General features: G+C 36.8%; 1 protein-coding gene across 1 annotated transcript; it reads left to right on the top strand.

Moving 5' to 3' along the window:
* The first annotated feature begins 1,291 nt into the window (after positions 1 to 1,291).
* LOC144654618 (general transcription factor IIH subunit 2-like) lies at positions 1,292 to 12,632 on the top strand. The gene is made up of 17 exons (XM_078514814.1): positions 1,292 to 1,369; positions 2,924 to 3,001; positions 3,236 to 3,272; positions 3,856 to 3,942; positions 4,418 to 4,468; positions 4,621 to 4,675; positions 5,018 to 5,123; positions 5,789 to 5,879; positions 6,345 to 6,432; positions 6,933 to 7,009; positions 7,167 to 7,197; positions 7,937 to 7,982; positions 8,339 to 8,396; positions 8,604 to 8,649; positions 9,184 to 9,295; positions 11,103 to 11,148; positions 11,514 to 12,632. Exons 1-17 carry the CDS (start codon positions 1,314 to 1,316, stop codon positions 11,625 to 11,627), a joined length of 1,179 nt encoding a protein of 392 aa, XP_078370940.1. The 5' UTR covers positions 1,292 to 1,313; the 3' UTR covers positions 11,628 to 12,632.
* Positions 12,633 to 14,214: the final 1,582 nt, after the last annotated feature.

Here is a 14,214-nt window from a genome sequence, read left to right as displayed (position 1 = left end):
GTCGACGATAGTCAGAATAAAAGCTCATCTTTTTAAAATTTATTTTCGTGTTTTTGGTCTTTTATTTCGGAAACAAGCTGAAACATCGTGTTAAGTAAATGAATTTAAGAGGTTCTTGCTGATCCTTTTGCCTAGATTTTTACCCTCACAACAACGAGCCTGCTAGCCATATACAGGCCACTACGACATTTCGGTATTTTACGCTTATTTTTTGCGGTATTGGGGTATGTAACGAAAATGTTTGCGTTGTTGTAGTAGTAGCCTCCACTTCCGCCCCCCCCCCCCCCCAATTGTCCTCTTCTTTTAAGCTCACCTACCTAGGTAAGTTAAATAACGATAAGCTTTAACATTGTTATTTCGTAATTGCTATGAAAGAAATAAACATGTAACCACTCGATCTTTCGATTTATTTATGGCATTGACCTCTAACTGTCTTATAGACAATAACATGGCTTATCAGCTCAAAACTAAAGGCGTTTGAGCGTTGGTGACGATTATCGTCTGCCCACTTGTCCAATAGTCCCATAGATGCATATATAACGTCCGTAGCTGATATCATCTACTTCGGAAGGCCTTCCGGGGAACAAAATTTTTGTGTTCCCGTGTTCCCTAAGAGAATTTCTTTAATTTTGGTGATTCCAATCCTGTCCCCTAAATTATGCTTTTGTTTCCGTACCGTAATGATTCGTTTTAGCGCCCGGGGCGCTTATTTACTTTTGGCACTTTAAGCCGGGAGGGCGCTTATTCGGGACAGGCGTTTAATTTTTTGAGAAACAACAAAATGTTCAGAACAAAACTTTAATGAAATATTAAAATAACTAACAACAACAACAGAAACTGTAATAGTAACAAATTGTTGAAAGTTCAGGTAATTTTTAAAAGAATCACAACGCTTTTAAGTGATCGCGCTACCAGTACTTCGTGCATATGTAAGAATAGAGGCGTTTTCCTCCTTTCAAGTGGTAATTTAACTTATCCATGTCATCTGGTGCCTTAAAAATTCAACCCAAGCAAAAAAGTAGCCCTCCCCCCCCGCCTTCCCTGTACACCGGGCTGAATGAGGCCATTTTACAAGCTTACCTTTGTGCTGGCGTCGTTTATCGTGTTCTTGCCCCAGGGTTCTTGCACCTCGTGAACCGTCAGTATACTTACTCGAATGAATTTTACAACTGATCATTTGGCATGAAAATATTACAAGTTAGAAATAAGACGGACCATTCCTTTGATCATTTCTCCACTTGAAAACATTCGGGGCTGCCATACATGAAGTGGCTATAGCCGCTGGGCAAACACATTGCAGGCATAAATTCAAAATGGCGAACGAAGAAGAAGGAGGCTATCGTTGGCTAAACCAATATGAAAGGACTTGGTACGTATTACTATTCGGCATTTTCTGTAGATTATTTATCAATTAATTTTTTCATTATCCTTTTGCATAATGAAAATGAAATACTTGTGTGTAGTAGCTTATTTTAGGTCTCGCAGAGATGCACTCAAAAATTCTCAAAATTATAGTCTGGCGATTCTGCGAAAAAGAAAGAGTGATGTGGAACATTGCACTACATCTTAAATGTTATTTTTACTGTGTTAAAACTGAGAAAAAACATCAGTTACGTTCAACCTAAAGCATTGCTTGAACACACTCAACCAACAATTTATGTCCAGGTCATAATGACCTGGACATAAATTGTTGGTTGAGTGTGTTCAAGCAATGCTTTAGGTTGAACGTAACTGATGTTTTTTCTCATGTAGATGAACTTATCAGAGTGAGAGGCCTGGGTCATATAACATAATGCATACTTAAGATTACAGAAAACACTCTTTGTGGAGACAAAATTGAATTCGGACTGACAGGCCAGGGTGCATTCGGTGTAAAGGCCGCGCCAAAGATACGCCATACATTGTAGGTCTATGCCTAGGTCCGTTATTATTAATACCAAAAATAAGTCACCTGTACGCCAGTTCAAAGGTGCCGACTACAATCGTATGCCAGTATGCCACGCAATTTTGACGTCCACGCCGAAGTTCTTCGGCGTAACCTTAACAGAATGCAGCCTGGCTGACAGGTCAAAAAAGTCAGTTTGTTTTATATTAAATGCTTTTTGTATATTTTTGCATGTGCATCCAATTTAATTGTACAAATTGTATAATTTCACATTAGCAATGTGGGTCATTCAATTTTATATCCCCCACCCCATTGATGAAGTGTGGCAAAATCCCCCCCCCCCACCCAGTTTGTTGCACCAATCGTTTTATGAAATCATTTATTGTTAGCCACATGATGTAAATAATATTTGTTTCAACACAATTGTAATTAATTTTAAAAAATTTAAACCATTTTTTTTTGTATTTTTTTTTACAAATTATACGTACTGGTAATTCAGTCCTACAACTGCAATGCATGATTTTTTTAATAAACAAGTTTATCTATCTATCTTACTAAGAAAAAATATTAAATTACCAGTTGACATTATACGCCACTCAGAAATAACCCAACTTTTCTCACACTAGAAAAAAGCTATTCGTAAGGACTTCAACACAGTCAAAGTGTGTAATTCATTATACATTGTATATTCACTAATGGGTATACACATGGGCAGTAGAGAATAAGAATTACCAAGGGACACTCTAAACTACCTAGTAATTATTAAGCAACCAAATGCATCCAAAGAAACATCCAATTTTGTCAATCATGGGTGCAAAACCTGTTTTGACTCAGAGAAACAAAATTATAATTATATTGATCATGTCGCTCTTTCAAAGATTTTTGTTAGCCTGCAATGCTGCAATAAATTTCTTAGAATGCTTCATACGCATTACAAATCATATCATTATAATAAACTTAATAAAAGTGCAAAGGAAATTCCCATGTGTCCTGAAGAAAGGGTCTGTTTTACATTGTACATTAAATTTTGGTTACAAGGGAAGTTATTCAAGAAGATGCTGAAGGTTCTCTACAAACTGTGGTTGATGAGATTGCACACAGGGCTAAGAGAAGAAGGTGGGTGCATGTTTACATTGCTATAAATTTTCATGTAAAATGTAGAACTGGCAGCTAACAGTTTCCTTGACTCGTCTAAAAGAGTTAACTGTATGTAACATAAGGAACAAAATGCATGTTCATGCAGTTTGAAATGTAATAATCAATGTTACATTGCACAGGTATGTTTTATGTTGTGCAATATTGTGTGTAGTTACATGTAATTGTTTTCTGCATGTCAATTAATTTCTATAGACTCATGGGAAGGAGTGGCAACATTCGACTTGGAATGGTAGGATACAAGTTCATCACATCAGTACACTTTTTTATTACAATTCTTTTTATTATTTTAATTATTATTGGGACAAATTCAAGATTGTTGGTTTTGAAGTCCTAATACAATTAGACCTGTTGTGCCTTTAGTTAATTGCACAGTACATGGCATTGTGTACAGGTATTATGGATACTGAATGTGTGTTTTTTTAACGCAGGAGTTGGCTTGAGTGAATGTTTAGGATTGTATTAATAATAATAATAATAATAACAGTTCTTAGCACGCACTTTACATACGTCTCAGTGCGTTTACATTTGAAATTTAAAAGTAAAAATGTAAAAACCCGATTTAAATTACAATCAGATAAAAATACGCTAAGGATAACCTAATTTAATTACAATTGATAAAAAATAAAAATAAAAATGACAATAAAAACATGGCGAACTTGTTAAAAATATATCGACCTAAATAAATATGTCTGACCAGACATTCAATGTACTATGCATTGCAGTATGTTATAATTTGTAGCAATTAAAAGAAAGACAGGCCATATGTACTGTACTTGTATGGATAATTTATATGTTTGTTTTGATAATTTCAGATGCGGCATCTGTTTGTTGTTGTGGATATGTCTCGAGCCATGGAAGAAGCTGACTTAAAACCTTCACGTCTTGCTTGTTCAGTCAAGGTACATTTGTACATACTGCTGTTTCGAGATAAGTTGTGCTTTAAAAGCGTGAAAGTGTAATACAACAATGCCTAAAGGTATTTTGTGTAGGTGTGTAGTTTGCCAGCTTGATTGGAGTTCACAGTGTTCCAACATTAAGGAAAGAGAAACCATGAACGTACTTCTTCTTCTAAAGCACTGAGCTGCAATCAAACAATGATAAACTACACGTACCACTATGCATAATACCTTTTGGCATTGTCGCAACCGCTTTTATGCTTTTGTAGGACAGATGTTGTCAAAAAAACCTGTTTACTGTATGATAGTGAGATAGTGTGTGTCCTGGTATTATTTAATTAGAACTGGGATGAAGTTTTCAACACAGTTTTAGTTAGCTTGTGATTGTTTATGTTCACTTCAATGACAAGCATCAATTGAAATTCCTTAAATATATTTCCATCATCTTTCATAGAGTTGTTCTTTTCAATTTTTACAGCTTTTGGAAGATTTTATCACTGAGTACTTTGATCAGAATCCCATTTCACAGGTACATGTAAAGGACTAAGAGAGGCACTTATAAATAATTCTTTTTTTTAATAATTGATCTGATTTGATAATTATAACTTGAAAAGTTAGTATTACAGTGTAATATTATTTTATTATTAAATGATTGTCCTATTATTAATGTCTGTGTTGTAGATAGGACTTATTGCAACAAGGAACAAGAGAGCTGAGAAACTCACAGAACTAAGCGGTAATGGCACTGACTGCTACATGTATTTTTTTAATTATTATTTTATAATTAACATTATACTTGTACAGCCATTGGGACATAGTCATACATGTAGGTCACCACACTAAAATATAATGATCGTTAAATTTTATTGCTCTTGAAAATTACAGTCATGGTTGGTGCATTTTTAATAGACTCCAACCAAAAAGTAAGGATAACAGCTTTTAGAACTACACCTTTCATGTTCATCTACCTAGTACAACCATCTTGTTATTAAGGTCTGTCCTAAAAAAATCCCTTACTAGTCAGGTTTGTTAGAACTGTAAATTGAAGACCTAACAGGTGGTTGATCATCATTTACAGGTAATCCACAAGTTCATATCAGTACTCTCCAGAAATCTGCTACTAAACAGTGCCAAGGGGAACCATCACTACAGAATGCAATAGAGACTGCTGTACAATCACTGAGGTGAACAATAGTCATACTGGTTGTACCATATAGCAATACACCTGATGTACAACATGTAGGACAGCTTTCCCTTCTTTTGGACCTGTTAACTTAAACTCAATTAGTCAAATGTTTCTTTATACAATTTCTACATGTAGCTTTACAGCCATTCTGTAAACTGTGCATTCAGTTTAGGTGCATCCAAGGCTTGGTGACTTAAAAAGTGACAGTTGTACATGTATTATAATAAAAAGAGAAGTGTTTGTATTAGGGAAAAAAATATGCAAAGTTCTACAGTTTATGGAACATTTTAATTACTTTTAATATAATTTAGATAGGAAGCCACATTGGCTCTAGCTGGTTTACATTCAGGTCCTCCATCCAGGTCAAATTGGAATTTGGAAATGTTTTTTTGTTTGCTTGTTTTTTTGCCTTTTTTTGGAAATGTTGGTTTTTCATTAGGGAGGAAAACAGGAGAACCCGGAGAGAAACCCTCGGGGCAAGGACGAGAACCAACAACAACTCAACCCATGGCCACATTGATGAGAAGGGAACGCTCTCACCACTGCACCATCACTGCTCCCCCTGGCTACGGCAATTTAAAGAACTTTTTACTGTGTAGAGAAGTACAGCCAAGTTAATGTTGTCTGTTTATTCTGACTTTTTTTAATAATTATTTTTTAAAGGCATATGCCAGGTCATGCCAGTCGAGAAATCCTTGTTTTGTTTGGAAGCCTGACGTCATGTGACCCTGGAGACATCCTTGAGACAATTCAGGTAATGATGTGGTTTATCAAATAGAAAACTACAGAACTGGTATGATTTAGATAATTTTATTAATAAGGAACTGATCAAAATTGAATTGAGCAACTGATTTGAATTTGCCCATCAACCACTGATAGACAAAAATAATAATATAGTTTTAAAATTTATAGGTGGAGTCAATGAAAATTGATTCATGTATCGCTAAAATCAGTTTATCAATTTTTTTTTTCTCAGGCTACGGAAAACAAAAAGCTTGTTACTTCTGTGACAATTGATTTTCAAGGACAGATAAACGTAATGTTAAGAGTACTCGTCTGGGCAAGTGACCTTTAAGTTAAGAAAATGTGCACACCAAAATTGCTCAATTTAGTAATAATTGCCTAAAAGTATTGTGATGGAGTTCTATTTTATTATCATTTTGCCTTTGGTATATAATAGTAATAGATTTTGTACAGTAAATTCCTGTTTTATCATCAGACTCTACAACAGCAAAACATCAGGTGCTCAATTATTGGTTTGGCAGCAGAAGTGCATGTCTGTAGAACACTTTGTTCTGAAACACAAGGTAAGCTCAAGTCAGTGTCCTGACTATTATTCACTTACCTTTGTTAGCTCCAAGAAGTTTAACATGCTGTGTAGTAAGCATAGAATTGATATTTTTTACCTTTTTAACACAGACTGGCAGTTCTGTATAATTTATCGGTGACTATAGTAAGCCAATCACTGAAACTGCATTTTGTACATTATAGGTGTATATATGGTTCACATTTTATTTTCCTTTGGTTTTGGGTATGGTAATGTATGGTAATTAGTTTATAACAAAGGAAAATAAAACTTGAACCAAGAATAAAATTGGAGCACGACTTTAACATTGTAATGACTGCATCAACATGGTGTGCGAAAATACCTCATAAGGATTCTGTCTAGATATACATTTACAACACAATGGAATAGACAAATCAGCTACAATATTGGCATGTAAGAAATCTAAAAACACTATGTAAGAAATCTAAAAACAAAAACTACTGAATTTCAGTCCTGACCTTGATGTTGTTCATTCACCAGGCAGCTATGGTGTCATTTTGGACGAAAGGCATTACCGGGAGCTATTGATGCAACATGTTACCCCACCTGTGGCAAAGGCATGTACAGGGTTACCAACCATGATTGCTTCTCTTAGTAATAACCTCTTGTGCCTTCTACTTTTGATATTAAATATTGACTGGTCAGAATTGTTTTTTATGATTATTTAAAGATGTTACTGTTGTTATTTTAAAAAAATTTCCTCTGTTGTTGCAGGCTGACACTGAAGCTGCTTTGATTCGAATGGGTGAGTAATGTTCAAATAATTTTGCAGATAATTTTATTTATAATTTTAGACCTTTTACTTGTTGGTTTAAGAAACAAAATTTTAATGTTTTCAAAACAAAAAATGTGCGTTTGCACGTCATGTCCTTTATGTACTTTGTTCTTTTATTAACCCAAGCTTCATAAACACTTAGAACTACACTGTTAGAGAAAATAAAACTATAGAAATGTTAAGAAACAAGCATTTGTCAAAATACATGCATGGTGTAATAAATTCTCTATACAGATTTCTCCCTATATACCAACGATCTCAACTTAGTGTAGTCTTGTCGTTATAAAACATTTTTAATGCATAATTATATGATGGATAGCCGGTCTTTGACTTTAACTAGTCTTTGACCTTGGCAGGCCTCTGTGCTATTGTAAACTGGAAAAATGTTTACATAATTGGAATTATTTATGTTATGCAATCAGTATTTTAATGTCAATGGCTAATGTGAGATACAAATTTCAAGATGATTTATTATTAATTCACCTATTCATTAATACATGTATTACCGTTGATATGTCCGTTTTCATTCTCTTGCAAGCACAAGGTCCAGAAGTCACACTGTCTGGCATTGCCTTGTAACATTAAACAATCTGCCAGTCAATTTCCAAAGTACCTGTCTGAAATGGGATTCTTTCTGTAAAATGTCAGATGAACTTGTAATCTGCATGGTTGTTTCTTCTCTCTAAACTGTTAATTCGAATTTTGGTAGGTTTTCCTCAGCATCTTTCAAGTGGACCACCCTCCTTGTGCATGTGGTAATGTTTTGCCGTATATGTATTTTTGTCTTGTGGCTTGTTTGTTCCCAACTAAACAAGTTTTACCAGAACAATAAAATTATACAGTAGATGATGTTGCATATCATCAATACCATATGAGGACAATAATCTGAATAATTGACACCATCAATCCGCCATGCAGATGCAGTGGTACTCAAAAAGGGGAGAGGCGAGGTAAAACTTGAGATATATAGACCCTTTCTGGAGATGCTATATCCCCACCGGTATGCAATTCATACGAACCAAAGACACATTCAGCCAAACCCGATTCAGTTTTACTCATCTTACAGTGCAAACTAAACGTCTTATTTCCACTGTCATTTGATATTGTATAGTCATCTGGACAGTAATGGCAGCAAAGGACTCAGTACTTCAGGCTACTTTTGTCCACAGGTATGTTGACATAATTAACTTACTTTTACAAATGAAATGCAGTAATGAATATTAATGGTGCAAGAGCCACTTTGAAAACCATCTTGAGCATCTGTCTGGGATTTTGGTTCCATGTTTGGTTTAAGCCACGAAGCCCATCCCTGAGAGCTGAAAGTGATTGTACTGTAACACGTACCTGTAATGTTTACCCGTTTGACCATTTTGCAGTGTAAAAGCAAGTACTGCGACCTACCAGTGGAATGTAAAGTGTGTGGTGAGTGCAATTTGCCTCTACATATCACGGTTAAATCAGTACATTTAGAATTAAAAACGGCCGTTGTTAGGCGTTTTTTGTTGCACTTTGTTGAATTCCTCGTTTATTAAAATATTCCAATTACAGCCCACATCTACCAAGACGTTGGGTTCCCCGTAGTTGATTACAAAAACACAAGTGATACGTACATGTAAGCCGTGTGTCTGCTTGCAGTAAGCAAGTGGAGGGTGTACTTACATTGTAATGAAGGGTGCACTTACATTGTCCAGGATGGAATTCATGCAAGTATTCGGCAATAAGTACTTCATGTTTGACTGGGTTATTAATTTGGTATTGACAGGTGCGGCGGAAAGGAAGCGCCCTATCCATAGGCTCAGAACACTTGGTGGACTAACCATTGATGGTTTTAACAGGATCGATGCTTAATCTTTGCCAATATTTATTATGGCATCAAAAAGTGCAATCCCGATTTTAACCAAACTGTTTACTACTTAGCAAATTAATAATAGATATTTGTATGCTCTGTATATACAGGTTTGACATTAGTATCAGCTCCGCATTTGGCTCGTTCATATCAACATCTCTTTCCACTGCCACAGTTTACAGAAACAGATTTGTCAGCTATCGATGATGAACACGGCATAAGGTAAATACTCAGTTACAAACAAACAAAAAAGAAATCAAAAACTCGATTATACTTGTCTGATACTCTTTCATTGCTTACCCGCCACTGAAAAAAATAACTTGTGTTTTCGGTTGTTTGTACGTTTGATTCACGTTTTTCACCAGAACTGAACTTAATTGAGAAGGTTGATTCGCGCTAAGCACCCTTCTTTTTAGTATACCTTTCCAACCATGTTTGAGTTCAGCTTGAATTATCTTTTTAACGGCCTAGCAAAACGAGGAAACATGTTTCCAGACACATGTTTTCGTAATTAGTTCCTCGTTTTGCCATGGCTCCATGCCTTGCGGAAACACGAAATGTTTCTGCGGTGTAGCAGAAGCAAATGTTGCTTCTTGGAGACAAAAAATGACTCTGGAAACAATGCTTCCCGTATGGCAAAACTAGGAAACATTGGGGAAATATGCGCGCGCTACAAATGTTTCTGGAAACATGTTTGCTCGTTTTAGCAGAGGTTTCCACTCTTTTTTGTTGCTTTCTCAACAGAACATATCATCAACATAGAAATTCAACTTGGTCGCCACAATAGAAGTCAGTCTAGAATGTCTTCTATCTATTGTGGCTGCCAAGTTAAATTTCTATGTTGTCTATTATAAATTGAGAGTCTTCCTTTAACCCTGTGGGTTAGAAACGTTTTTACACATTTTGGCCTTCGGCGCTTTCCAAAGTGGCGATTTTTGAAAACTGTTCAAAACGTTTTAATGTGGACATGTGAGAGTGAATGTTTAAGAAAATGTCAGAGGATGACGCATTACAAGCATTTCAGATAATCGATTCAAAATAACCTCCACTCTCAGAGGGTTTTTAAAGAAATACTCGTTGTGTAAGTGTGGTGTCCACCTTGTCTAAAATGTCTGTAACCGAACCCGTCATTAGTTAACAAATCGACCACATTATTTTTTCCATGGTCTACACTCTTATAGACCATAGAAATGACGTCAGAAAATGTTCAAAACTCAAGTGGAACCACGAGCCGTAGGCGAGTGGTTTCACTGCAAAGTTTTGGACATTTTATAACGTCATTTCTATGGTCTATAAGAGTGTAGACCATGGAAAAATGTGGTCGATTTGTTTTATACCATAACAACTCGAACAAGTATTTATCAAAAGCGATGAGTGACCGTGAAGAAGCTTTGCCGGTGGGACGTAAAGATTCCGGCCCGACGCGTAAAAACGACAATGATACAAAAGAAGATGAACAAGAATTCAAAGAGTAACAATTTTAATTACCTTTTCCTCTCTCGTTGAGTGTGTGCCTATCGCTTGAAGCGAGCAAGATTATTTTTCTCTCTGAAGATCTTGTTAGCGCTCGTTCACTGAACATCGATAGTCCACTGCCAGTTCGCTAGCACCGTTCTTCTCAGTTAGATCAAAAATTCAAAAGCCTGGTTAATTTTCTTTCGACAGATCACCTGAGTAGAAGTCCAATCCTGAATTCCGAAAACAAATACGCACTTGATTCAAACAAAACGCGATGAAATTCGCTTTCATTCACGGAGACCAAACTTACACATCTTTTAGCCCGCGCGTGTGCGTGGTGTAATCTGACGTCACTTTTATGGTCTGTACTCTCATCGACCATAATTTTTGACCAATCAGCGCGCGAGAATTCTCCCGGTTATGGTATAAAGCTGTTTTGACATTATGTTACGTTTAGTATTCCTTTTGTAGAAACTATCTCATTTTGCGGTCGTTTTATTATTCATTGACTGAAATAATCACGGTTACGTAAACGTAAAGACATTTTATTGTTATTTTTTTAATAAAACAGACAGAGTCATTGTTTCGCCTGTCAAAGAGAACTCACAGAACAAGTGGTAAGGCTTTTGTTGTTGCCCTTTCTGTTTGTTTACTTCCTTGTTGCATATCTTAACGTTCAGATTTTATCAACGGTGCAGTGCTGATTTTTTTTTTTTTTTTTTTTTTTTTTGGGGGGGGGGGGGGGGGTGTTGATGTATTTTTCTTCCAGGCTGCGTCAATTCTTTAGCCTTTTCCCGGAGGTATCAAATCTTGAGCCTGTATTCTTCAGTGCTTGCCCTGTTTCGCCGCTGTTACGTATGGCATTGCCGCAAATATTCCCAGAAACTGTAACAGGCGTACAAGTATCATTTATTTGTTTACTTGTGCGCGCGAGGTTTATTTATCTGTTTACGCATTTAATATTGCCTTTTTTTCTTGGCAGACGTATTCATGTCCTCAATGTGGGCAGTTGTTCTGCATGGATTGTGACATCTTCATTCACGACTCCCTTCACAGCTGTCCCGGATGTACAGCCTCCCCGCAGGGGGAGGGCTAGGGTTTCAACTGATTGCTATACAACTTCACTGTAATTAAAATGCAATAAATTGAAAAAAACTTACTACAAAAACCCATGCGTTACACATACCTTTTTAGATGTCATTAAGTTTTTTGTAAGGTACAGACGGGTGCCGCCAATTAAAAATGGACTGTGACATCTTCATTCACGACTCCCTTCACAGCTGTCCCGGATGTACAGCTTCCCCGCATGGGGAGGGCTAGGGTTTCAACTGATTGCTATACAACTTCACTGTAATTAAAATGCAATAAATTGAAAAAAACTCACTGAAGAGAAAGAAAACATGCAAATTCGCGTTTGACCTGTGGCCATCTCATTAGTATTCAGCACGTGCAGTAGCTCTCTACTTCTAACCATACCACCTTTCGGTCTTGTCGTGTGCACTTTGGTGCTTTTTTTTCCGACAACCTTACTAGAATTAGCTGTATCTCCCCAGAAAGAAAGTCAGAGATACAAATACAATGCAAAATATAGTACATTAAAAAAAGGTTTCTCGATTATTTTGAGCAGTATAATGTATCCCAAACTGTACTCCGTTAAAGTAGCTGTCGTGTTTCCATATCGCGAGCTTTGATGTAATCAACAGGTTTTCAAGTTTTGCAATGTATTCCGTGCTGGATGAGGGTTCGTACGGGTCCTGGAAAACCTGTAAAGTCGTGGAAAATTTTATTGTGGCACTTTCCAGGACTGGAAACTCCTGGAAAGTTCTGGAAATCTTTTAAACTCAAGTAACAACTTAATTCTCAGAACTAACATTATAAGAAATGTATGGCAGACAGTAAGGAGAAATAATATTGAGATCTTGGAAGTGAAAGGGATAATATGAATGTTGGAGTACTGGAAAAATCAATCCTTTTTTCCGATTCCTTGAAATGTCCCCGGGGTGGGTAGTTGACCTAAGTTTAGGTATAGGGGTGCCGGTGGGGGTTTGAAACCCTGACCCTGTTTAGGACAATAAAAACTTAAAATACCTACCCTGTGTAGGACAACGCCCCCTATTTCAAGACCCTATCTAGGACAAAGGACAACATCAACAACCATTTACGCTTTATTGTGATTGCGTCCCGTACGCGATGTTTGACGCATTGAAATGCGAAAACACCGATCCCACCAAATAAAATAATGCTTTTTATTGAAGCGAAAGCGAAAACAATGTAAATACATGGACGACAGTCTTGCATCCATACCCTGTCTAGGACAGCTTCAGATCTTGTTTAGGACAGAGAAGCTTGAAATGATATACCCTGTTCAGGGCCGGAGGAGTCATAAACCATACCCTATCCAGCGGCACGTCCCCGTATAGGCCATGTAGGGGAGTGCCCCCTCCCCCCCCCCCCGGGGGAAATGTTCTCGGCCGGTGGAAAGTACTGAAAAATTGTTTGTGAAAAAGGGTAAAACCATGTCAAGATTTTATTTCAGTATATTTCTGGCGAGGGACATGTTCGTAACAAGAGTCCTTAGGCCCTTCAGGCGGCATTTAGTTAAATACATATGAACTGCGTAAGTACCGCGTATCAAAAGTAACAACCAGAGAACTAATGACTGGCCCCTGAAGAAACAGCAAGTTTTGTTGTTTTGGCCAATAAAGATTCAAATTACAAACAGCAAACTCGGTTGTAAAATAAAGCCAGACTTTTAAAGATGCGCGAAGCACATGCTTTTATACCATGTAACTCCGATTGCTTTTAAAACCATTATATTCGGGGGTGGAAGAGGAATTATCGGAACTGACTTATTCATTATTCCTTCACATTTTTCACGACTTATTCATTATTCATTTTCAGACTTTTCTTGTTATTCATTATTCCCTATTGCCTAAATTAAATGACCTTTCATTTTGTATGGGATGGGGGTGGAATTGATTGACAGTGCCTGAAAAATGCATTTGCACTCCTTCGTCATCAGATATTTTTACCCTGCCCCACTTCGTAATCTTAATTTTTTATATCACCCCCCTCCCCCCAAAAAATGACAACGTATCAAGCTAAATTTCGAATATCAGACAAAATTATAGTGTATTGATGGGACGTGATTGTTACTGTGTCGATAACTGTAGGTAGATAATCTTTATTTAAAAACACGGTCAAATTCATCAGCTAGTACAACAATCTAATTATGAATATATATATATACAAGAAAGAGGGGAAATATAAAAATATATATACATATATAAAAGCTGCTTTTCACGAATGCCGTGCCCTAGAGTACTCGTTCAATTAGTTTTTATTAAATTGCCCAACGGACTCTGCTTGTCTTACGTTAGTAGGAAGACTGTTCCACAAGATCGATGGCGCCACTATACGTAAAGCTGTTTTTGTAATAGTTAGTGCGCGTTAATGGAACTTTGAGTTTGTTTTCAGAGTCCCTTAGGTTGTACACGGTTTCTCGTTTTTCAAATTTAGAGGATAGATAGTCTGGAGCCAACCCATGCAGAGACCTGTAAACCATCGTGGCTCTTTGAATTTGCTGCTGGCGAGGTAGAGGACAGCTTTAGTGGGATGAACTTGATGCTGCTTGATACATAACAAAGTAGGGGGTCCGGGGACATGCTCCCCCGGGAAAATTT

The sequence above is a fragment of the Oculina patagonica genome, chromosome 1 (assembly GCF_052425735.1).
Source record: "Oculina patagonica isolate OP01 chromosome 1, crgOcupat, whole genome shotgun sequence".
Classification (NCBI taxonomy): domain Eukaryota; kingdom Metazoa; phylum Cnidaria; class Anthozoa; order Scleractinia; family Oculinidae; genus Oculina; species Oculina patagonica.
The sequence above is the reverse complement of the archived record's forward strand: the minus strand, read 5'-3'. Positions and strand labels throughout refer to the sequence as shown.